Raw genomic sequence first — 24,653 nt, 5'->3', positions numbered from 1 at the left:
ACTCAAAAAAAAACAAAACAGCTTATATAACTATGCCTTGATTTCTAACCAATGGAACAGTTCTCACACTTTTCTGAGATGCTCTTCTTGGGTTAAGTACTAAATCACTTCAGTCATGTCTGGCTCTGTGGACTGTAGCCCACCAGGCCCTTCTGTCCATGGGATTCTCCAGGCAAGAATACTGGAGTGGGTTGCCATGCCCTCTTCCAGGGGATCTTCCCGACCTAGGGATCAAACCCGTGTCTCTTATGTCTCCTGCATTAGCAGGTGAGTTCTTTACCACTAGAGCCACCTGGGATAATCCTCAAATTTGTCTTGAATACAATTTTTCATTTCTTTCTTAGATCCACTGATTAATCTTTTCTCAACACCTCTTTGAAATTGGGTATGACTACATAACTTGCTTCATCATTGAAATGTGAGTGGCAAACCTTTTCTTCCCTATGTATTCATTTTTGGAGCATATTCCCAGTTCTTAGGGTATTCTTTCATTACCTTTTCTTGAACCAACCCCCTTATGAACACAGTGGCCATGTTGGTATTAGGTGATCCCTTCCCCATGGCCTCAGGTAATTGACTCACAGCGGATGCCTGACTCAAATATCCATCCGATTGAGCTATCGGATCGTCATTTTCGGGAATGTCAAACTGTGGCAGAGAGACACTAGGAGTCTTGAAATGAAACTTCTATGTCACCATTACCTCCTTGCTCCACTATCAAAGGGTGCTGGGAATGGTACAGTAATCTTCTGACTGGTCTCTTTTTCTCCACCCTTGCCCCTACAGTCTTACCTCCACATAGAAGACAGATACGTCCACACAGCAAATCAGATTATATACGTACGTGTGTGTATGTTCAGTCCTGTCCAACTCTTTGTGACCCTCTGGACTGTAACCTGCCAGGCTCCTCTGTCCATGGGATTCTCCAGGCAAGAATACTGGAATGGGTTGCCATTTCCTCCTTTAGAGGATTTTCCTGACCCAGGAATTGAACCTGCATCTCCTTCTATTCCTGGATTGGCAAGTGGATTCTTTTACCACTAAGGCACCTGGGAAGCCCCAAATCAGATCATATCATGCCTCTAATGAAAGCCCTTTGATGGCTTCCCATTGGTCTTAGAATAAAACCCAGAGTCCTTATTATCCTGGTCAATAAGGCATTTCACAGTCCCACCCTGCTAACTTCTCCATTTATATCTGTCTCCATGTATTCCAGTCACACCAGTCTCATTTCACTAGACTCCCCTCTGCCACAGGACCTTTGCATATGGGATCTCAAGTCAGGTGGAGAAGTTCATGTTGGCCTATTTCATGCCAAGTCATAAAAGATTTTGCAAATACAGAGAATAATCTATTTAGTTTGTTACTCAGTTACTTATGACTGCCCAACAGATCATCCCAATACTTCACTGGCATACAATCAGAGTATTATTACACTCATAGAATCTGTGAATCAGGAATTCAGATATGGCCTGACTCTGCAACATGTTGTCAGGAGACTGAGCTGGCTTGCCAGAAATGTGAGGTTGACTGGAACAACTGGAGGCTTCTACACTCACATTTCTGATGCCTGGGCTGGGATGAAGCTCGGCTCAGCTATGACTGTTAATCGGAGCATCTCTGTGGGGCCTCCCATTGTTTTTGGACTTCTTCACAGAATGGCAGCTTCAGATAGCTCTACTTTCTACATGATGAGGATACCTGAAGACTCCCACAGCAAATGTGTCAGCAAACAACTTGAAAGCCATGTTGCGAGGGAGTCTGAGCTATCCTGTCCTGCAGGATACTCCGAATGAGCACCACAGAAATGCAGCTTCATAAGAGACCTCAGCCAGCATTGCATGCAGCAGAGACTCACCCAGCTGATACACTGACCAGTGGGAAAGAATTAACTGCTGTCACTTTAAGCCATCATGTTTTGTCAACACAGCCCTTGGGAGCAGGGATCCTGTTGGGTTCATCATGACAGGCATTTACTAAAAGGATGAATGGACTCTTGTTAAGTTCATTGAGCCACACTGGTCTATGAGTTCTTAGCAATAGCCATGGTACGCGCTAGAAGTCAGGATTGCAGAGGTGGGGCATGTGGGCTTGGATTCCAACTACTAGCCAATACAGCTGTCTTATGAAAATTGGACAAAAGGTCCCCACCCTGAGAAGACTAACTTCTAGAAAAAAGAGAGCCTGCTGGATGGACACAGTCCCAGGGACACATGGCTTGGAGAGCAGACCATGGGCTTTATGCAAGCCCCCCTTGCCTCCTTGGCCAAATGCCTTTATGCAGTGACCAAGCTGTACAATTATTCAAGGCTTCCCTGTTTTGTACCCTGCAGACATTCCTTCCTTCTTCCTTGGTAAGAGCACCCCAATTTTCTTATTGCAAGCCACAATGTCCTTCAGAGGAGGCCCATTGATTCCACAGCTGCAGGGAGCAATGATTTATTGATCTGAAGCTAAGTCAACCCAGGGTCTAATTCACCATGCCTTATAAGGCGTCAGAGGGCATGTGACACCCTTCTGGTCAATGAGACCTGGGACCAGTTGCAGGGAGATTTGGAAGGTTTCCCACACTCTTCAAAGGGGACATAAGATAAAAACAAACTTCTTTTTACTGCCTTGGAAAGAGGATATCTGTGCAACACCTGGGTATGTGGTAGCCCTCTTGGGACCAAAAGGAGCATATGGGAGCTGATTTAAGAGATTATGGAAGCTCAACAAGATGGATGGTACTGGGATTGCTGATGACCTGTTGAGCTGCTGAATTAACCCTGGAGACCTGCCGTCTCTGGTCATGCTGTGTGAGACTCATGAATATGTTATTTAAACAAGTTAGTTGGGACTTCTGTCGCTTGCAGCCTGAAGCATTACAGTACAAGAGGGAAGCCCCCTGGAACATGTAACAATGTGCTCCTCACACCCCAGAACTGATCTTGGGGGAGCCCAGAAAGGAGAATGGGGTGCCAAGAACCAGCCAACATCAGTGCTTGAGGAGTGGGGACAGGTCAGCAGGGATCCCAATCCACTCTGGCAGGAAGGCTGCCTCTGGCTTAAAGACTTTGAGGAAGGGAGAGTCTGGGAGGGTGTAATTGGCTAGGTAGATGGTCTCTCCACCTGCGAGGTAGGCGGCCCAGATCCCGAACGTCCCAATGGTCATGATGGTATGATTACACTGCGTGAGCAAGGCAAAATCCTTGGCGGGCGAGCCCTCGTTGCCATTGCCGGCAAAGACCACGTCGCCGCGGGAGGCGTTGATGTTTTCCTGACACCAGGCCATGCCATTGCTGGAGACCACAAAGATCGGGGCGCTGTAGCGAGCACGGAACCAGTCCAGGGCCTGCTCTAGGTATCGCCGGTCAGCCACCACGCCCTTCCACACGTTGGGCATAACGTGGACGTAGTCTCCTCGACGCACGTGGACCCCCACGTAGGTGCTCGGCCGACTGCCATTCACCCGCAGACCCCGCAGGAAGTTCTGGGCCTCCTCACGCACGTGGGCGTGCAGGGTGAACTCCTGGAGGATCTCGGCGCGGAGGTGGTGGTAGAAGGTCCAGGAGCAGGGGTAGCCGGTGAGGCGCACGTACTCCCCCGGGATGTGGCGGTACCGCTCCTCCATCCAGTCGTTCAGGTGGTAGTTCTGCCAGGGGACGCTCCTTGCCGTGGCATCGTGCAGGACTGGGAGTGTGATTCGGAAGATGGGGGCCAGCGTGCTGTGCATCTGGGGCGGGATGAAGGCGGCGCGCCCGTTCATCTTGGCCAGGGCGTACAGGGTGGCGTACTCCCCCATCTGGTTCCCCAGGCGGCCTATGGCGTTGATGGTCCACATGCCCTTCAGCTGGGGCCTCGGCTGGGGACGCGAGGGGGTCTCCATAGTTGCTGGCTCCAGTGCCTCTAACTCCCACGTGGGTTGCATCTTCTCTAGCCTCTGATGAAGGTGAAATATGGTGGAAGCCGTGAAGACAAAGAGGATGAAGGGGGCCGTGGGGAAGAAGAAAAATGTCTGCGTGCTGAGCATGGCTGTCTGGGGAGGGAGAGCAGGGAACCAGTTAGCTGGGGGGAGGGAGGCCCTGGGGTTGTACATGAAGCTGGTGGCACAGCTGTGTTTGCAGACATTGTGGGGAATATGTGCTTGTGGATTGGCTCTACGTGTGCATGGATGTAAGTGTGAGTGCTCGTGTACATGTATGCAGGTATATCTCTGGAGTGTGTGTTACATGATTGTGTTTCCATTGGACTCATATGTGCATGTTTACACATGTATATGCATTGTATGTATATATACACACATGGCATGTGCGTTTCATGTGTATATATGGCATCTTTACATTGTGTACTTATGGTCTGTGAAATGGTGTGCATATGAATGTACGTTGTATTGTATGGCTGTATATATAGAGGCACCCTTGATTCTATTGTGCTTCATGATTACTGTATTTTTTTTTTTTTTTACAAATTGAAGGTTTGCAGCAACCCCAGATTGTCAGATGATGGTGAGCATATTTTAGCAATCACCTGTTTTTTAATTAAATTATGTACATTAGGTTTGTTTTTTAAGACATGAAACTATTGCACACCTAATAGACTACAGTATAGGGTAAATGCAACTTTTATATGCACTGGGGAACCAAAACCAAACCAACAACTTATGTTGTTGCAATATTTGCTTTATTGTTGTCGTTCTGGTACCAAACTCAAAATATCTGAGTGATATTTGTATTGTGTACATACTGAGTATGTACTATATATGTGGTGTGAGGGTGGTTGTGAACAAATACCACATGTGTATGTGTGAGCATATGCGTACACTATGCATATACAAATTGTATTTTGAAATGTGGATGTTTATTGACTGTGAGTATACATGGGTGTGCGTGCATGCTCAGTCATGTCTGACTCTTTGTTACCCCTTGGACTGCAGCCTGCCAGGCTAGGAACTGGGAACAAAGACCCAAAGTTCATACTATGAAACCACAGCAGGCGGTTTGGAAAGGGAGAGTATGGCTTGGTGTGGCTGGACATATCAGATGCAGGCTGGAGCACAGGGAGCCAGTAACCAGAAGACAGCTGAAGGGACATGCAGGCATCTCAAAGGAACTTCAACTACTGGTCAAGAGATCCCAGAAAGGACTTCCCTGGTGGTCCAGTGGTTAAGAATCTGCCTTGCAATGCAGAGGGCATGGGTTTGATCCCTGGTTAAGGAAGATCCCACATGCCATGGGGCAACTAAGCCTGTGTCCCACAACTACCAAAGTCCAAGATCTAGAGCCCACGCTCCAAAACAAGAGAAGCCAGCATGATGAGAAGCCCACGCACAGCTGGAGAGTAGTCCCTGCTTGTTGCAACGAGAGAAATCTTACATGCAGCAACAAAGACCCAGCACAGCCAAAAATTAGAAAGTAAAAAAAAAAAAAGAAATCCTAGAAAATCTGCTAATACTTGAACAACTGTACAACCTGTTCTTTTCAACCCTGGTTACAACAGAAGTTAGTTCCAGGAGTAGGGTGGTTGCGTCAGACAGACCTTCTGAAAATACATGGGACTTACTCTGGTATTGAGATAGAAGGGATGGGGGCAGGACACACCCTTGAAGAATGACACAGACGTTGAGAAAAACAGGTTGCAACAAGAAATGGTGAGAACCAATTAGGTCCAAGATGGCAGAAGATTCGACTTCCAGTAGACCTTGAGCCTCATTCTACGCTCATTGGAATAATTAGCATATGCTAAATGACACACCCACGGGTGCCTTGACAGTTCTGAGACTGACTATATACAGTCAAAAATTGGGCAATGACCCAGTTTCTGGAACTCTTTCTCCCTTCTCCAAGATAGTTGGAATAATCTTTCCACTTCTTAGCCTATGAAACATCCCAGCTTGTAAAAACTAACCACCCATCTCTGGGTGGCTCTCACTTTCTGAGATGGTCCGTATTCTGCCTATAGGATGTGTGCGTGCATGCTAACTTGCTTCAGACATATCCAACTCTTTGTGACCCTATGGACTGTAGCCCCCCAGTCTCCTCTGTCCAGGGGATTTTCCAGGCAAGAATCCTGGAGTGGGTTGCCATGCCCTCCTCCAGGGGATCTTCCCAACCCAGGGATTGAACCCATGTCTTACGTCTCCTGCATTGGCAGGTGGGTTCTTTACCACTCGCGCCACCTGGGAAGCCCACGGACTGTGTATCTCTCTGAATAAACTTGCTTTCACTTTTTTGTGGTTCGCTTTTGAATTTCTTCCCATGCAAAGCTGAAGACCCTCAGTTGGTGGCCAGTCCCACTGGAGACCTGGGACATGACCATCCTCTCATGCCACAGGCTCCTGCAACCTCATTCGAGGAGGTCCAGGGCATTGAGAATTCCCCATCCTGGATCATACACCTTGACTCGGTGGTTTGTAGAGAGAAGCAGTTAATTAAGCTGTTGGCTGAGATTATTTCAAACAAATCAAAGACACCCCCCTTCCCCCCGCCCAAAGGATGAGACTTTGAAGGTATGGTTGCTGAGCATTTAAAAAAGCAGCTGTAAGGAAAGAAGAGGAGGGAAAGGAATTGATTCTGATTCCCCATTTTGTGGCTAGAAGCCAGTAAGGATGTAATTAAGTAATGTCTTCACAGTGAACACCTTATCATTGCTAAGATCACATCTAGAAAGACTGATGGACTTTGTCCTTCCGCAGTCTAGGCTGGGCCAACACACGTTGCCCCAGGGAAAATCCGGTTCTGACCACTGTTTGAGCAGGTGTGGACTCTGAGTGAATGGGAATGCCAGTGTCTGGGAAGAGTCCTGAGAGTGACGCTTTCTGTTCTCTCGACTCTTTCGGAGACTTCCTTCTTCCTTCTCTGTGAACACGGAGTTCCCACCCAGGTTAAAGTACATCTCTTTCTCCTGAGCAAGCTTTAACCACAACATATCCCGGACGCTGTACACCACAGTAGCTTAGAGATAGAAGTTTCTATTTGATTTGGTCTAGGGCTTGTGTTCCTGGGCCAGCTGCTGAGCCAAGTGGCCGTTAAGGGGGCTTCCCCCGGTGGCTCGGTGGATAAGAATCTTCCTGCCAATGCGGGGGACACGGGTTTGATCCCTGGTTCAGGAAGATCCCACGTGCCAAGGAGCAACTAAGCCCGGGTGCTGTAACTACTGAGCCTGAGCTCTAGGGCCTGTGCCCCGCTACAGGTGAAGCCCCTGCAGTGAGAAGCCCACGCACCTCAACTAGGAGTAGCCTTCGCTCGCTGCAACTAGAGAAAGCCTGCACTCAGCAACAAGATTCAGTGCAGCCATAAATAAATATTTTAAAAATGGCCACTAAGAAGAGAATGTTGGGGTTAAATCAAGTTAGGTGTGGCCTGATTGAAGCTGGGAAGCTGTCAGAAGCCATGCAGACTTTGGGTTTATTATGGCTGAGAAAAGTTATCACAGGACATAATGAAGCCATAGCCTTGCTTCTGATTCATGTCACTGAAACCCTCTGAGTCCAGTAAGATCGCTGGAGGGTTCACTTTCCAGAAGAGACTCAGGCTTGTCAACCAGATGCCTGGATTTGAATCGAACCAATTTGACTGGGGGTGTGGGCTCTTTGGGAATCCCCAGGTGTTGAATGTAGCCAGAAATAGACATCTGAGTGGTACGACCTCCTCTAGCCCCTTTTGCGTTGAAAGAGAGGCGCTAGGGAGCCTGGGTTTACTGAGTAAGGTTCATTTCAAAGGACTTCCCTGGTGGTACAGTGGATAAGAATCCACCTACCAATGCAGGGGACACAGGTTCTGTTCCTGGTCCGGGAAGATTCCACATGTGGAGCCCATGCACTGCAACCACTGAGCTGGTGTTCTAGAGGCAATGTTCTGCAACAAGAGAAGCCACCGCAATGAGAAGCCCACATGCCACAGCGAAGAGTAGTTCCCTCTGCCCTTGCTGCAACTAGAGAAAGCCAGTGTACAGCAACAAGGATCCAGCACTATCAAAAATGAGATGAATTTTTTAAAAGGTTCATTTCAAAGTTCAGCTTTTGCTCATAAGAGCCTCAGCCTTGTTGCCCACAAGCTCCAGATAAGGCCACTGAACCTGAAGCCTTCAGTCAACATACTTGACTCAGTAACCACATCTCTCTGTGGTTAGGTGTACACCCTCCAGCTGCAGGCTATTGATCTTGGGCTCCTAAAGTCATTAGCTGTGATTCCGGACAAGTGGCTTTACTTCTCTGAGGATTAAAACAGTCCCTGGCACATATATACATGCGGTACATTTTTTATATTATCACATACAAAGCAAAACATGCTGTTCCGTATGGGCTCTGGGCAAGCAACCAGTGGGTTTCCACTTTTCCTATTGGTTGTGTGTGTGTTTGCGTAGTAAGTCTCTTCAGTTGTGTCCAACTCTTTGCGGTCCTATGGACTGTAGCCTGCCAGGCTCCTCTGTCCATGGGATTCTCCAGGCAAGAATACTGGACTGGGTTGCCATGCTGTCCTCCAGGGGATCATCTGGACCTAGGGATCGAACCCACGTCTCTTGCATCTCTTGCACTGGCAGGCGGGTTCTTTACCACTAGGGCCACCTGGGAAGCCCCCTTGGGTGCAGGTGCTGCTACTGCTGCTAAGTCGCTTCAGTTGTGTCCGACTCTGTGCAACCCCATAGATGGCAGCCCACCAGGCTCCCCCGTCCCTGGGATTCTCCAGGCAAGAACACTGGAGTGGGTTGCCATTTCCTTCTCCAATGCATGAAAGTGAAAAGTGGAAGTGAAGTCGCGCAGTTGGGTGCAGGAGTCATGGTCAAATCTAGCATTTAGACCACAGATCACACACAGCATTGGGAGAAGTCAGACATGACTGTGAAGAGGGCAGACCTAGAGGAGGAATCAGTTTCATCAGAGGCTGGGAATTCTGAGACCAACAAAGTAGCTGCATTGGTCAGATACAGACACAATGGATGGAGCTGACTCTGGGGGCTGTTATTCCAGAGAGTGAGTGAGTGTGTCTGTGATTCACTTGCCATGATTGAAGTTTGATTTAAAAAAAAAAAATAGAGTTAAGGACTTCCCTGGGGGTCCAGTGGTTAAGAATCCACCTGCCAGTGCAGAGGACATGAGTTTGATCCCTGGTCAGTGAAGATTTCACATGCCACATGCAACTCAGCTTGTGCACCACAACTACTGAGACATTGCTGTAGAGCCCAGGAACCGAAACAAGAGAAGCCACCGCAATGAGAAGCCTTACGCCCCAGTGAAAAGTAGCCTCTGCTTACTGCAACTACAGAAAGCCTAGGAGCATCAAGGAAGACCCAGCGGCAACCAAAAAAAAAAAAAAAAAAAAAAAAAAACGCCGTGGGGAGGGGAGGAGACCCAGAAAGCAGGCCTGCCCCGTACCCCTCCCCCATGTCTTTGGGTCCTGGGGGTGCGCTCCCGCAGGGAAAACCCTGACTGCTAAAGTCCTGGGCAAAGTCCTGATCCAAGGCAAGTGGGAGGAGCCTGCCTTTCCCTCCAGCCCTCTGAGGTCAGGAAGTCCATGTCCTTATCTGCCCTCCGTCCTAACAGCTGCATCACACCCTTCAGGGAGGGATGAGAGGCGGACCCCTGGGGGGTTCATCTCATTGGGGGTTGCGGTAGGATAGGGAACTGAAAGGAGCCCCAACTTTGCAGGGGGAATCCAGCCTCCAGGTCCCTCAGAAAAGTGAGATCGTCAAAATCTGCCCATGACTCCTTTTAAACGTTCTCGTTCTCATTCACGCCTCTCTGTCCCAGGGCTGGCCTCATCCACTCCGCTCTGGGAGTCTGGCCGCAGCCTCCCCTCCTCGCCTGCATCTGTCCGCGCACCAGAGCTCACCCTGTAATTTGCATGTCCGGCTCCGTCAGCTCTGAAAGCCCCGCTCCTTCCCGCCCCCTTCCCCAGGTCGGCTTGGGTACCCAGCTCAGTGCCCGCCCAGCCACACCTACCCTGGGCGTGGGCAGCTTCGCAGCATTCACACCTCTCCCTGAAATTCACCCCATGATCACAACGCTGGGAAAGAGCTAAGACAAACATGTGGGGCTACCGCTTTGATATCCCCGACTTTAGGTCCAGCCTAGAATGGAAGCGCGGACTCAGGATGGAGCTAGGGAGCCGGAGATACTGCCACCTCCCGGGCGGGGGCGGGGCCGCGGCCGCAACCCGGGGTCTCCGACCAGGGTCTTGCCCTCTGTGCCTCCCGGAGGTGGGGGAGCAGTCACTACGGCCCGTCCTGGCCGTTCATTCTCAGGTTGCTTCCTGGAGAACAGGTGACAGGAGGGAGGGAGGGAAGCGGCAGGTGGCCTTGGGTGGGGAAGGGAGAGCAGGGGTGATGGAGGGGATGGGGGCTCTGAAGGAGTCTTTGGGCCTAGAAAAGAAAACAACAAAGACCCTTACTGAAGCGGAGAAAACAAAACCGAACTTTAGGTCCCGCTCTGATGCTCCAGGCCGGTTGTATCTATCTGGGACTTATCACCCCGTGTTCAGAAACCTTCCTTCCCCTTCATCTGCCAGAGACTTATCAGCCCTTGCCCAGAGGACTTATCACCCCCTGCCCAACTACAAATGCCATCTCAACTAAAGAATACCCAAAACATCCCACCTGACCAACGTTTCCCTTATCGCTTCCACAAACCTCCCTTTAAATATGAAGCCTCCCTGATCCCTCTTGCGCTCTGCCTGGTCGTTAGGCCGACTGTCGCCCCTCCTTGCCTGAATAAAGGTAACCCACTTCCGTTGAGGTCTTCTCTCCTTTTCTGCCTCCGCCCGAACTATACCTTACAGGGTCAAGTATCAGATCTGCCAGAAAGGGAGGTGAAGGGAGCTGAGGAGGGCGTCTGACGAAAAGATCAGGCAGCCTGTGTACTGGGGCAGGGGTGGTGGGTGCCTGGGCTGTCAGGGGTGGATGCCCGGCTTGCCGAGGCCCCGAGGTGGGGGTGCAGCCCAGAGGGGATCAGAGGTCAAGGAGTGGAGAGCCCGAGTCTCCACTTGCCGCTGGATCCCTGGGATCAAGTCTCGAGTGTGTGTGTGTGTGTGTGTGTGTGTGTGTGTGTGTGCGCGCGCGCGCTCGCGCCTGCAGGCGGAGAGAACTCCCCGACTCCATCTCTCACCTGGTCGTGGCTGGACATAAAGTGGTTCTCTCAGCAGCTCAGCGCACACTCTTCCCTCGGGGTCGGCGCCTCGATCAGAATCGCCCCGAACCTTCCAGTACCTGTGGCCGAAAACCCCGCCCAGGATCTACTCTGCCTTCCGGAGGCTCTGGAAGGCGGGGTGGCCGGGCGGCTGAGTGGCCCTGACAGGTGAGGCCGGAGCCCCTCCCTTCTCCCGGGGTGTGGCAGGACACCAGCCGGGAGGCAGCCTGGAGGAGGAGGACAGGGTCCTGCTGGGCCGGGGCTCTCGCCTCTCAGCGGCCTATGTTCGTTTATTTTGGCAACCAGCTATTAGCACTTACCTGGCCTACCGACCTCATCCCATCTCCACAGCAATTCTCTCTCAAGGTACAGCGGGGAACAACCCTAGAGGCACAGAGGTGAAATAACTTGCCCAAGCCACATGGCCAGAAAGTCAGAGAAGCTGGAACATGAAGCCAGGCAGGCCAGAACCTTGGAAAACACTTTGGCAGGTAGCAACTCTTCTCAGTTTCCCTTGTTTCAAAAGATTCCTGACGATTGTTGGTATGCTGCTGCTGCTGCTGCTAAGTCGCTTCAGTTGTGTCCAACTCTGTGCGACCCCCATAGACGGCAGCCCACCAGGCTCCCCCGTCCCTGGGATTCTCCAGGCAAGAACACCGGAGTGGGTTGCCATTTCCTTCTCCAAAGCGTGAAAGTGAAAAGTGAATGCGAAGTCGCTCAGTCATGTCCGACTCTTTCCATGGACTGCAGCCCACCAGGCTCCTCTGTCCATGGGATTTTCCAGGCAAGAGTATTGGAGTGGGTTGCCAGTGCCTTCTCTGGATTGTTGGTATATTCTGGGTCCAATCCTGAATATTCATTGGAAGGACTGATGCTGAAGCTGAAGCCCCCAAAGAGCTGACTCATTGGAAAAGACCCTGATGCTGGAAAATATTGAGGGCAAAAGGAGAAGGGGGCAACAGAGGATGAGATGGTTGGATGGCGTCACCGACTCAATGGACATGAATTTGAGCAAGCTCCAGGAGATGGTGATGGACAGGGAAGCCTGGCGTGCTGCAGTCCATGGAGTTGCAAAGAGTCGGACCCAACTGAGTGACTGAGATTAGTTAGATATGATTAGTTATTTTCTCATATCTAGAAAAGCACTAAATGCCTTCACGATGATATCTGCTCCTTGGTGACTAGCAGAAGACCTTTTGTAAGATAAGTGCTTCATCGCATGAACTCCCTCTTCACCCAAATCACAAATTCGCCCGCTACCTCTTTGGAGCAGGTTCTCAGAACTATCTGAGGTGCTGTCTCCCAGACGGCAGTCTTCATTTTGGCCCAAGTAAAACGTAACTCGCAACTCTCACGTTGTGCCTCTTTTGAAAGTCGACAGCAGGAAGCCCCTTTCCCCGTCATTTTAGCAGAGCTGTATGGTAACTAACTTTTAAAAAAATTATTTATGTTTTGGCCGCATTGGGTCTTCCTTGCTTGTGAGGCTTTTCTCTGGTTGCGGCGAGCAGGCTCCTCACTGCGGTGGCTTCTCTTGCTGTGGAGCACAGGGCATGTGGTTTCAGCAGTTGCAGCACGTGGGTTCAGTATTTGTGGCACATGGGCTTAGTTTCTCCACAGTATGTGGGATCCTCCCAGACCAGGGATTGAACCCATGTCCCCTGAATCCTTTACCACTGAGCCACCAGAGAAGCCCATAAATGGTATGTCAGACAGGGCTTGTCTGCGGCAGCCAAACTCAGGCACAAGATTGATGAAGGATTTAACTGGGGGCGGGGGGAGGGCAGGCGGTGAGGCGGGCATCGCCAGAGCCCCCAGCAGTCCCGAAACACTGAAAGAGGGACAAGCAGTGCCCCCACTGCCCATCAGGTGACAGGAGGTCCCTTCACCATCTACAAATGTCCCTCCTCAACCTTCCCCTGCTTACAAAAAAAAAAGGAACCTGAATCCGATCAAGCCTCTCACTGTAATCAGCTGTTTTCAGAAAACAGGAGGATAAAATTGCCAGTGAATCAACACCATGAGGACAAGGTCAGCCAAGTCCAGGAACTGAAACACTGGCTACAGGATGAATGACCTTGTTTCCCCAAAGAGTCGGTGACATGAAAAAAAGCAGCAGCTGCTGCTAAGTCGCTTCAGTCGTGTCCGACTCTGTGTGACCCCACAGACGGCAGCCCACCAGGCTCCCCCGTCCCTGGGATTCTCCAGGCAAGAACACTGGAGAGGGTTGCCATTTCCTTCTCCAATGCATGAAAGTGAAAAGTGAAAGTGAAGTCATTCAGTCATGTCCGACTCTTAGTGACCCCATGGACTGCAGCCTACCAGGCTCCTCCGTCCATGGGCTTTTCCAGGCAAGAGTACTGGAGTGGGGTGCCAGCAGGGGGGCTTATAATACATGCAAAATAGATGTGAGACTCAGAAGCGGATTTTTTTCAGCTGTACGAATGTCCAACGGGTTGTTGAAAAGTCATGGGTGTGCAGCATAATTCTTCACTGTGTTAACTTTAGCAATCCTGACCACTCACTGCTCCATCTGCTACTGTCGAAAAACAACTGTGACAACTGAGAACGCCCTCCTATGTTCCCCAAATGGCCCCTGAGGGACAGTACTCCTGATCTGAGAACTTTTAACTCTTCTCTTCTCCTGTCTCAGGAACTAGGGTGCACTGGTAAACTCTTAACAACCAGCTCCCTGGAGAAGAAACCCCTGAATTCATCAATGTCCATGGTGTAAAAAGTCTCACCATGACTAATAGCTTCATAGGGTATCATTTTCTGTATGAAAGGAGCAGAACAGGCAAATCAGGAAAGACAGAAAGTGGTTGCCAAGGGCTGAGGGGAGGGAGGGAATAGGGAGTGCTTGCAACAGGGCTTCTTTTTGAGGGCATGGAAATGTTCAGGAATTTATTGATAGGGGTGATGGCTGTACAAGATTCTGAGTGCGCTAAGAAATCACCGTGTCATGTACTTCAAAGTGGTAAACTGATTTTTGCTGTAGTCAGCCTGTCATAGTGAAATGAAGCCAGACCCTGTGGCGGGGCTCCAGGGCACAAAAGCCTTTCTGTGACCCCTTCCTTGAATTCCAAAGGGCAGGTTCGAACAGTTGCCAATACGGGAAGGAAGGGCCAGTCAAGAAACAGTGCTGGGACTTCCCTAGTGGTCCAGGGGCTAAGACACTGTGTTCTCAATGTATGCAGGGGTCCAGGGTTAATCACTGGCCTAGAAACTAGATCCCACATGCTGCAACTAAGAGTTCACATGCCTCAACTAAGAGCCTGCATGCCACTACTATGGTTCAGAAGGTAAAGAGCCCACTCGCCAAAGCAGGAGACACAAGAGACACAGGTTCGATACCTGGGCCGGGAAGATCCTCTGGAGAAGGAAATGACATCCTACTTCAGTATTCTTGTCTGGAGAATCCCATGGACAGAGAAGCCTGGTGGGCTACAGTCCATGGGGTCACACAGTTGGACACCACTGAGTGCGTGCATGTGCACCCACGCACACACACACACACACACACAACTAAAGATCCTACATGCCACATCAAAGACCTGGTGCAGTCAAAAAAATAGATATTTGTTTTGAAAATTCTCATTATTAAGGAAAAAAAAAGAAACATTAGTGTGGGCTTGGGGCAGGGTCCTGGTTCCCCTTCAAGGGATAACATTATCTCTGAGATCTGCAGAACTAAAACCCCCACCAAACGCTGTTTTCAACGCCTTGGCATTCTTGGGCATCTTTACCTCACCTTCCCAGGCTTCCTCATCCCATCTGTAAACATTTCACGGTGCTCCTCAGACTGAGGAGAATATTTAAAAATATGTAACAAGCACCTTGCTGTTACTACATCTAAATATTAACAGTCATCTCTGAATACCATGTAATACCCAGCCTACATTATAGTTTCCTGGATGATCTCAAAGCTGTCTTTTTTCTTTGAATCACCACCAACTACATCCTCATGCAAAAGTGAAAATCCTCTGGTCCCTGCCCCAGAGCCCACCTGTAGTGGCACACTGTGCTTTTAAAAAATTTTTAATCTTAGTTCTGCAACCAGGGATGGAACCCGTCTCCCTGCAGTGGAAGCACAGAGTCCTAACCACTGGACCGCCAGGGAATTCCCAGCACCCTTTGCTGTGTGTGTGATGATGGCTGAGCCTCACTATACATGTATATGTGCCAGGAGCTGGTTTTTTTTTTTTAATGACAGGATAATTTCTTCACAATACTGTGATGGTTCCTGCCATCCTCAACATGAATTGGCCAAAGGTATACATGTGTCCCCTCCCTCTTGAAAATCCCTCCCAACTCCCTCCCCATCCCACTCCTCTAGGTTGTCACAGAGCACCAGCTTTGGATTCCCTGCACAGGAGCAGGGTTTTTTTTTTTTTTTTTTTTTAAATAACAGCTTTGAGATATAGTTCGCATACTCTAAAATTCACCCATTTAAAGTATACAATTCAAAGAGAGTAATTTCTAAGAGTTCTCACCACAAGAAAAAAATTTTTTTTCTATTTCTTTAACGTTGTATCTCTGTAACCATCCCTTCATGATGCATGTAAATCCAACCATTCTGGGTACATCTTCAATCTATACTGTGCTGTATGACAATTATACCCCATAAAACTGGAAGAAAAATAAAGCATACAAGAACGGTTTTGAGCGGCTTGTAAATGAGTGGCTTTGAAATCACAATGGATTCAGAGCTCGGCAACCACCCACAGTGTCATTTCGGAACATTTTCATCACCCCATTGAGCAGTACCTGAAGGTCTCCGTTCACTCGGCCCTGCCTAGAATGTACTTCACGGGATAACTCAGACGACACACAGGTAAATGCACACCTTCTGGCCACAGGATGCTGATTTCAGCCCCAGTTGCTGCGCAACCCTGGACAAGTAACATCACCTCTCTGAGGGTTAAAACAATGTCTGACCATGGACTTCCCAGGTGGTCCATTGGTTAAGATGCTGGGGACACGGGTTGGATTCCTGATCAGGGAACTAACATCCCACATGCCGTGGAGCAGCTGAGCCCCACATCACAGTGAGAGAATCCACATCCCACAGCTAAGACCCAGAAACAACTATTTTTAAAAAAGAAACAGGGATACTTTCTTAAAAATAAGTTAAAAACAAAAATGATGCCTAGCCAAAGAACCACATATAGGAAATGTCCAGAAAAAGCAAATCCATAGACATAGAAATCAGGTTGGTGGTTGCTGAGGGCCAGGGTGCTGAAGCGGGAGTGGGGTGGCTTCTCTCTCATTGGCCACGAGGAAGGAGTCCCATCTGGAGCTTGTAGGTGATAAGACTGAATCTCCTGAGCCCCAGCTGAGCCTCAAATGAACCTTGTCCAACAGACCCAGCCTCCCTGGCTCCTTTCAGTCCAAGAAGGCCCAAGAGGGCTGTCCCACCCGGGAAACCTTCTGGTTGGACTCAAATCAACACGTGGGGAGGACCCAAAGGACGCCCACCCCCCACCCCCTGCCCCAGCTGGGTTGGTTTGGTTCTGGTCCAGGCATCTAACTGACAAGTGCGAGTCTCTTCCATTAAGATAACGCTCATGTGATGTTAATGGGCTCTGAGTGTTTCGGGGACTTATTTACAAGCTGTAGGTCACCCCTGGGCCACACCTGTAGAGCCTCTGGCAGCTTCCCAGGTTCAGCCAGGCCCCACCTTGCTGGACTCAGCCCCACTGTCCTCTTAATGGCCCCTGGCTTCCAGGCTCCGAGCAGGAAACACAGATCCTGGGTCAGGGCATCCAGGGACTTGCCAGCTGTAATCGGCTTATGTCCTAAGCCAGGAACTCAGTGCTGAGCCAGTGCTTGTTCAGCCCATTCAGTCAATATTCATTTATCACTGCTATTTGTTTTACAGGGTTATTAGAAGAGCATACTGCAAACCGGGTGGCTTAAAACAATAGGAAATTATTCTCTCACGGCTTTGGACACTAAAAGCCAATCTCTGCCTCCGTCATCCCGGGCTTTCCTGTTGGAGTAAGGGACCACCCTACTTCACTGTGTGCGTGTGTGACTCTTTGTAACCCCATGGACTGTATGTAGCCTGCCAGGCTCCTCTGGAGACAGAAATTCCCAGGCAAGAATACTGGAGCCGGTTGCCATGCGCTCCTCTAGGGGATCTTCCCCACCCAGGGATCGAACTCATGTCTCCTGAATTGGAAGGCAGATTCTTCGCCACTGAGCCACCAGGGAAGCCCTCATCATGACTCATTAATGTGTAAAGACCCTTTTCCCAAATATCAGATCCTGAGGTACTGGGGGTTAGGATTTCAACCCATCTTTTAAGGGGACACAATTCACATTTCAACTCCTAACAAACACATAGGGTGCACTGATTCTGTATGGAGTGCTGGGCTGTGAGAGCTCTGCCTTCAGGGGCCCTAAGTAGTCCCCCTGTTCTGCCATCCTTGTGTCCCCTCTGGTGAGGAGCAGGGGGAAGGTGTTGAAGGGTTTTCCAACCCACTAAGGACTCAGGTTGCTTCAGCTGTGTCCAGCTCTTTGAGACCCCATGGACTGTAGCTGACCAGACTCCTCTGTCCATGGGATTCTCCAGGCAAAAATACTGGAGTGGGTTGCCATGTCCTCCTCCAGGGGATCTTCCTGACCTAGGGATTGAACCGTCACGCTAAGTCTCCTGCATCGGCAGGTGGGTGCTTTACCACTTAGCACCACCTAGGAAGCCCTAAAAACCCACTAAGGAGCTTAGTAAATATTTCTTGAATGCATTAGTGTAATTTATTATTAGCAGCCTGGAGAAGGAAATGGCAACCCACTCCAGTACTCTTGCCTGGAAAATTCCATGGACAGAGGAGCCTTGTAGGTTACAGTCCATGAGGTCGCAGAATCGGACACGACCGAGTGACTTCATTTCAGAATAACTTCAGATTATTAGCAGCTGGCCAGTTCCTGCTTTGGCCCCGATAAAATAAAAGTTGACTTCTTCTTCTAAGTAAGGCATGTCAAACACAGAGAAGGAGCTGGGTCCCCTGAGTGTCCAGAATAAACAGAGCTCAGCTCAGCATGTGGGCTTCCCTGGTGGCTCAGACAGTAAAGAATCTGCCTGGAATGTGGGAGACCTGGATTCCATTCCTCAGTTGGGAAAATCCCCTGGAGAAGGAAATGGCAACCCATTCCAGTATTCTTGCCTGGAGAATTCCATGGACAGAGAGCCTGGTGGGCAACAGTCCACGGGGTTGCAAAGAGTAGACATGACTGGGTGACCAATACTTCACTTCACTTCAGAACAGTCTATGGTGCTACTCCACTCAGTGCCTGAAAGCCAGCCTATGCCTGTTCTGTCCACTGGCAGGACCCTTCCTCTGTGGAGACCTCCTGGGAGGTCTTCCCCCAGCACCTAAAGGTCCCCAGGATGTGCAAGGAAAGACGTGCAGGAAAACAGCACCCTGCTTCCCACCCATGGGTGCTATGACACCCCACACAGACTTCACCTCCATCCTCCAAGTCAGGTCTGCAAGAAATGTCACCTCTCTTCATTATTTTCTGTAAATCAACCTGATTTTGACTGAGATGGTACAACTCCCTGGAATGTACCTGCAGGGAGCTGTTACCACCACCTCTAGGTCAGCCGGGATTCATCTGGGAGAATATATACGCCAACTTCACTCTCTTTCCTCTTCTGATTTCTGGATGGATCTCGGAGTATAAAGACCCCAGCTTCCTCTTTCCTCTTCTGATATCTGGACTGTGATCTCACTGGTCCAAACCAACAGGAAGGGAATAACTCCAGAAAGAATGAAGGGATGGAGCCAAAGCAAAAAGAATACCCAGCTGTGGGTGTGACTGGTGATAGAAGCAAGGTCCGATGCTGTAAAGAGCAATATTGCATAGGAACCTGGAATGTCAGGTCCATGAATCAAGGCAAATTGGAAGTGGTCAAACAAGCGATGGCAAGAGTGAATGCCCACATTCTAGGAATCAGCGAACTGAAATGGACTGGAATGGGTGAATTTAACTCAGATGACCATTATATCTACTACTGTGGGCAGGAATCCCTCAGAAGAAATGTAGTAGCCATCATGGTCAACAAAAGAGTCCGAAATGCAGTACTTGGATGCAATCTCAAAAACGACAGAATGATCTCTGTTCGTTTCCAAGGCAAACCATTCAATATCACAGTAATCCAAGTCTATGCCCCAACCAGTAACGCTGAAGAAGCTGAAGTTGAATGGTTCTATGAAGACCTACAAGACCTTTTAGTACTAACACCCAAAAAAGATGTCCTTTTCATTATAGGGGACTGGAATGCAAAAGTAGGAAGTCAAGAAACTCCTGGAGTAACAGGCAAATTTGGCCTTGGAATACAGAATGAAGCAGGGCAAAGACTAATAGAGTTTTGCCAAGAAAATGCACCGATCATAACAAACACCCTCTTCCAACAACACAAGAGAAGACTCTACACATGGACATCACCAGATGGTCAACACCAAAATCAGATTGATTATATTCTTTGCAGCCAAAGATGGAGAAGCCCTATACAGTCAGCAAAAACAAGACCAGGAGCTGACTGTGGCTCAGACCATGAACTCCTTATTGCCAAATTCAGACTTAAATTGAAGAAAGTAGGGAAAACCATGAGATCATTCAGGTATGACCTAAATCAAATCCCTTATGATTATACAGTGGAAGTGAGAAATAGATTTAAGGGCCTAGATCTGATAGATAGAGTGCCTGATGAACTATGGAATGAGGTTCGTGACATTGTACAGGAGACAGGGATCAAGACCATCCCCAGGAAAAGAAATGCAAAAAAGCAAAATGGCTGTCTGGGAAAGCCTTACAAATAGCTGTGAAAAGAAGAGAAGCGAAAAGCAAAGGAGAAAAGGAAAGATATAAACATCTGAATGCCGAGTTTCAAAGAATAGCAATTTAAGCAAAAGAAGATAAGAAAGCCTTCCTCAGCGATCAATGCAAAGAAATAGAGGAAAACAACAGAATGGGAAAGACTAAAGATCTCTTCAAGAAAATCAGAGATACCAAAGGAACATTTCATGCAAAGATGGGCTCGATAAAGGACAGAAATGGTATGGACCTAACAGAAGCAGAAGATATTAAGAAGAGATGGCAAGAATACACAGAAGAACTGTACAAAAAAGATCTTCAAGACCCAGATAATCACGATGGTGTGATCACTGACCTAGAGCCAGACATCCTGGAATGTGAAGTCAAGTGGGCCTTGGAAAGCATCACTACGAACAAAGCTAGTGGTGGTGATAGAATTCCAGTTGAGCTATTCCAGATCTTGAAAGATGATGCTGTGAAAGTGCTGCACTCAATATGCCAGCAAGTTTGGAAAACTCAGCAGTGGCCACAGGACTGGAAAATGTGTTTTCATTCCAATCCCAAAGAAAGGCAATGCCAAAGAATGCTCAAACTACCGCACAATTGCATTCATCTCACAGGCTAGTAATGTTCAAAATTCTCCAAGCCAGGCTTTAGCAATATGTGAACTGTGAACTTCCAGATGTTCAAGCTGGTTTTAGAAAAGGCAGAGGAACCAGAGATCAAATTGCCAACATCCGCTGGATCATGGAAAAAGCAAGAGAGTTCCAGAAAAACATCTATTTCTGCTTTATTGACTATGCCAAAGCCTTTGACTGTGTGGATCACAATAAACTGTGGAAAATTCTTCAAGAGATGGGAATACCAGACCACCTGATCTGCCTCTTGAGAAATCTGAATGCAGGTCAGGAAGCAACAATTAGAACTGGACATGGAACAACAGACTGGTTCCAAATAGGAAAAGGAGGACGTCAAGGCTGTATATTGTCACCCTGCTTATTTAACTTCTATGCAGAGTACATCATGAGAAACGCTGGACTGGAAGAAACACAAGCTGGAATCAAGATTGCCGGGAGAAATATCAATAACCTCAGATATGCAGATGACACCACTCTTATGGCAGAAAGTGAAGAGGAACTAAAGGGCCTCTTGATGAAAGTGAAAGAGGAGAGTGAAAAAGTTGGCTTAAAGCTCAACATTCAGAAAACGAAGATCATGGCATCCGGTCCCATCACTTCATGGGAAATAGATGGGGAAACAGTGGAAACAGTGTCAGACTTTATTTTTATGGGCTCCAAAATCACTGCAGATGGTGACTGCAGCCATGAAATTAAAAGACACTTACTCCTTGGAAAGAAGGTTATGACCAACCTAGATAGCATATTCAAAAGCAGAGACATTACTTTGCCAACAAAGGTCCGTCTAGTCAAGGCTATGGTTTTTCTTGTTAGATGTGAGAGTTGGACCGTGAAGAAGGCTGAGCGCCGAAGAATTGATGCTTTTGAACTGTGGTGTTGGAGAAGACTCTTGAGAGTCCCTTGGACTGCAAGGAGATCCAACCAGTCCATTCTGAAGGAGATCAGCCCTGGGATTTCTTTGGAAGGAATGATGCTGAAGCTGAAACTCCAGTACTTTGACCACCTCATGCAAAGAGTTGACTCATTGGAAAAGACTCTGATGCTGGGAGGGATTGGGGGCAAGAGGAGAAGGGGACGACAGAGGATGAGATGGCTGGATGGCATCACTGACTCGATGGACATGAGTCTGAGTGAACTCTGGGAGTTGGTGATGGACAGGGAGGCCTGGTGTGCTGCGATTCATGGGGTCGCAAAGAGTCAGACACGACTGAGCGACTGATCTGATCTGATCTGATCTGATGCAATATTGCTCTTTACAGCATTGGACCTTGCTTCTATCACCAGTCACATCCACAGCTGGGTATTGTTTTTGCTTTGGCTCCATCCCTTCATTCTTTCTGGAGTTATTTCTCCACTGATCTCCAGTAGCATATTGGGCACCTACTGACCTGGGGAGTTCCTCTTTCAGTATCCTATCATTTTGCCTTTTCGTACTGTTCATGGGGTTCTCAAGGCAAGAATACTGAAGTGGTTTGCCATTCCCTTCTCCATTGGACCACATTCTATCAGATCTCTCCACCATGACCTGCCCATCTTGGGTTGCCCCACGGGCATGGCTTAGTTTCATTGAGTTAGACAAGGCTGTGGTCCTAGTGTGATTAGATTGACTAGTTTTCTCTGAGTATGGTTTCAGTGTGTCTGCCCTCTCTTACCTTGGGTGTGGGGTATCTCTTCACGGCTACTCCAGCAAAGCGCAGCCGCTGCTCCTTACCTTGGACGAGGGGTATCTCCTCACCGCCTCCCTCCCTGACCTTCAACGTGGGATAGCTCCTCTAGGCCCTCCTGCACCCGCGCAGCCACGGCTCCTTGGACGTGGGGTTGCTCCTCCCGGCTGCCACCCCCGGCCTCGGGTGTGGGGTTGCTCCTCCCGGCCACCCCCCTGACCTTGGACACGGGGTAGCTCCTCTCGGCCGTTCCTGCGCAGTCGCAGCCTGGCACTCTCGGCCGCTACCCCTGACCTCGGACGTGGGGTAACTCCTCTTGGCCGCCGCCCTTCGGGCATGGGGTCCTTCTGGCTTCTGTCCCTGACCTCAGATGTGGGGTAGCTCCTTTCGGCCGCACTTAGTGTGCCGGTCGTCGCAGCCGCCTGTGTGTCTTAACGACAGAAATTTCTTCCTCCCAGTTCTGAAAGCTGAGGAACCCAAGACCTGCTTTTTGTGTCCACTCTAATAAATATATTTATTAGATGAATGGTGTTGGAGAAGACTCTTGAGAGTCCCTTGGACTGCAAGGAGATCCAATCAGTTCATCCTAAAGGAGATTAGACCTGAATATTCATTGGAAGGACTGATGTTGAAGCTGAAACTCCAATACTTTGGCCACCTGATGTGAAGAGCTGACTCACTGGAAAAGACCCTGATGCTGGGAAAGATTGAAGGCAAGAGGAGAAGGGGACGGCAGAAGATGAGATGCTTAGATGGCATCACCGACTCAAAGGACATAAGAGTTTGAGTCAACTCCGGGAATTGGTGACGAACAGGGAGGCCTGGCGTGCAGCAGTCCATGGGGTGCCAAAGAGTCGGACACGACTGAGCGACTGAACTGAACTGATTTTGGCAGCTGGCCAACTTGCACTGTTGCCCTTATAAAAATAAAAGCTGGGGGCTTCCCTGGCGGCTCACTGGTGAGGAATCTGCCTGCCAATGCAGGAGACAGGGGTTCGAGCCCTGGTCCAGGAAGATCCCAGATGCTGAGGAACAACTAAGCCTGTGCAACACAACGATTAAGCCCAAGAGCTACAACTGCGGAGCCCATGGGCCTCAACTACTGAGGCCTATGTGCCCTCAGAGCCCGTGCTCCACACAAGAGAAGCCACCACAGTGAGAGGCCCGCGAACAGCAGCTGGAGAGCAGCCCCCGCTCATCGCAACTAGAGAGAAACCTGCACAGCAAGGACGAAGACCCAGCCCAGCCAAAAATAAATAATAAAAAATTTTTTAAACTGTAGGAAAAAAAAAAGTTAGCAGAGACAGACATGTCTCTCACTTCTCTTTATAAGGGCACCAATCCTATTTATGAGGGCCTCCTTCTTACAACCTAATTCTTCTAATACCTCCCAAGGGCCCACCTCCAAATACCAACAGGCTGGAGATTCAGGCTTCAGCATTTGAATTGGGGGTGGGGGGTGGGCACAAGCATTCAGGCCGCAGCCGATGACATCAGACAGCCTCCCAGGGCACAGGGCAGGGTGGGGAATGCTGGAGATGAGATCTGGCCCGGCAACAGGAAGAGGTGAGTCCTTCACTGAAACATGCCTGTGCGGTTGCCATCCACCGCTGTGCTTGGGCGCCGCCACATTGGACAGAGAGCCAGAAGCCGGGTTTCAGTTTCCTCTAGCCTTCTGGCCCGAATCTCTCCCACAGAGTTAACGTGGGGAAAAGATCCCGGCTCAGGCAAATTGTCCTGAGGAGAGGGGCTGGCCCTGAGAGAATGGACGGAAAGAGAGAAAGGGAGAAAAACCCATCTGACTCTGGCGGGGCAGGGCTGGGAAGGAAGGCTGGGAGCTGGTATGGGTTGAGCTGTGTCGCTACAAAAATCCCTGTGTTGTGACTTCCCTGGTGGCGCAGTGGGTAAGAATCCACCTGCCAATGCAGGGGAGACGGGTTCGATCCCTGGCCCCAGAAGATTCCACTTGCTGTGGGGCAGCTAAGCCTGTGTGCCTAGAGCCTGTGCTCCACAAGAGAAGCCGCTGCAACTAGAGAACGCCCTCACGCAGCAACTGAGAGCCAGTGCAACCAAAAGTTAAAAAAAATCTAAATTAAAATTCCTGTGTGGAAGTCCTACCCCCAGCACCTCAGAATGCCATTGTATTTGGAGACAGGATGTTTCCAGATGTGATTAAATTAAAATGAGGTCATTAGGTAGGCCCTAGTCCATTATGACTGCTGTCCTTACAAGAAGAGGAACTCTGGACACATGCATGTACCGAGGGAAGATGTAAAGTCATGTGGGGAGTGGCTGTCTGCAAGACAAGGGGAGGGGCTGGGAGCAGATCACCTCCCTCACCAGGAAACCAGCTCTGCTGCTAAGTCACTTCAGTCGTGTCCAACTCTGTGCGACCCCATTGACAGAAGCCCACCAGTCTCCCCCGTCCCT

General features: G+C 49.3%; 1 protein-coding gene across 1 annotated transcript; it reads right to left on the bottom strand.

The window, feature by feature from the left end:
* Nucleotides 1–2,520: 2,520 nt before the first annotated feature.
* Nucleotides 2,521–4,012, bottom strand: LOC129631840 (galactoside alpha-(1,2)-fucosyltransferase 2). Its single transcript, XM_055553100.1, has one exon. The coding sequence runs from the start codon at nucleotides 4,010–4,012 to the stop codon at nucleotides 2,978–2,980; it is 1,035 nt and encodes a 344-aa protein (XP_055409075.1). The 3' UTR covers nucleotides 2,521–2,977.
* Between the last annotated feature and the right edge of the window lie 20,641 nt (nucleotides 4,013–24,653).

Source organism: Bubalus kerabau, chromosome 17, assembly GCF_029407905.1.
Source record: "Bubalus kerabau isolate K-KA32 ecotype Philippines breed swamp buffalo chromosome 17, PCC_UOA_SB_1v2, whole genome shotgun sequence".
Taxonomy (NCBI): domain Eukaryota; kingdom Metazoa; phylum Chordata; class Mammalia; order Artiodactyla; family Bovidae; genus Bubalus; species Bubalus kerabau.
Note: the sequence above shows the minus strand (reverse complement) of the source record. Positions and strands in the feature narration are given on the sequence as shown.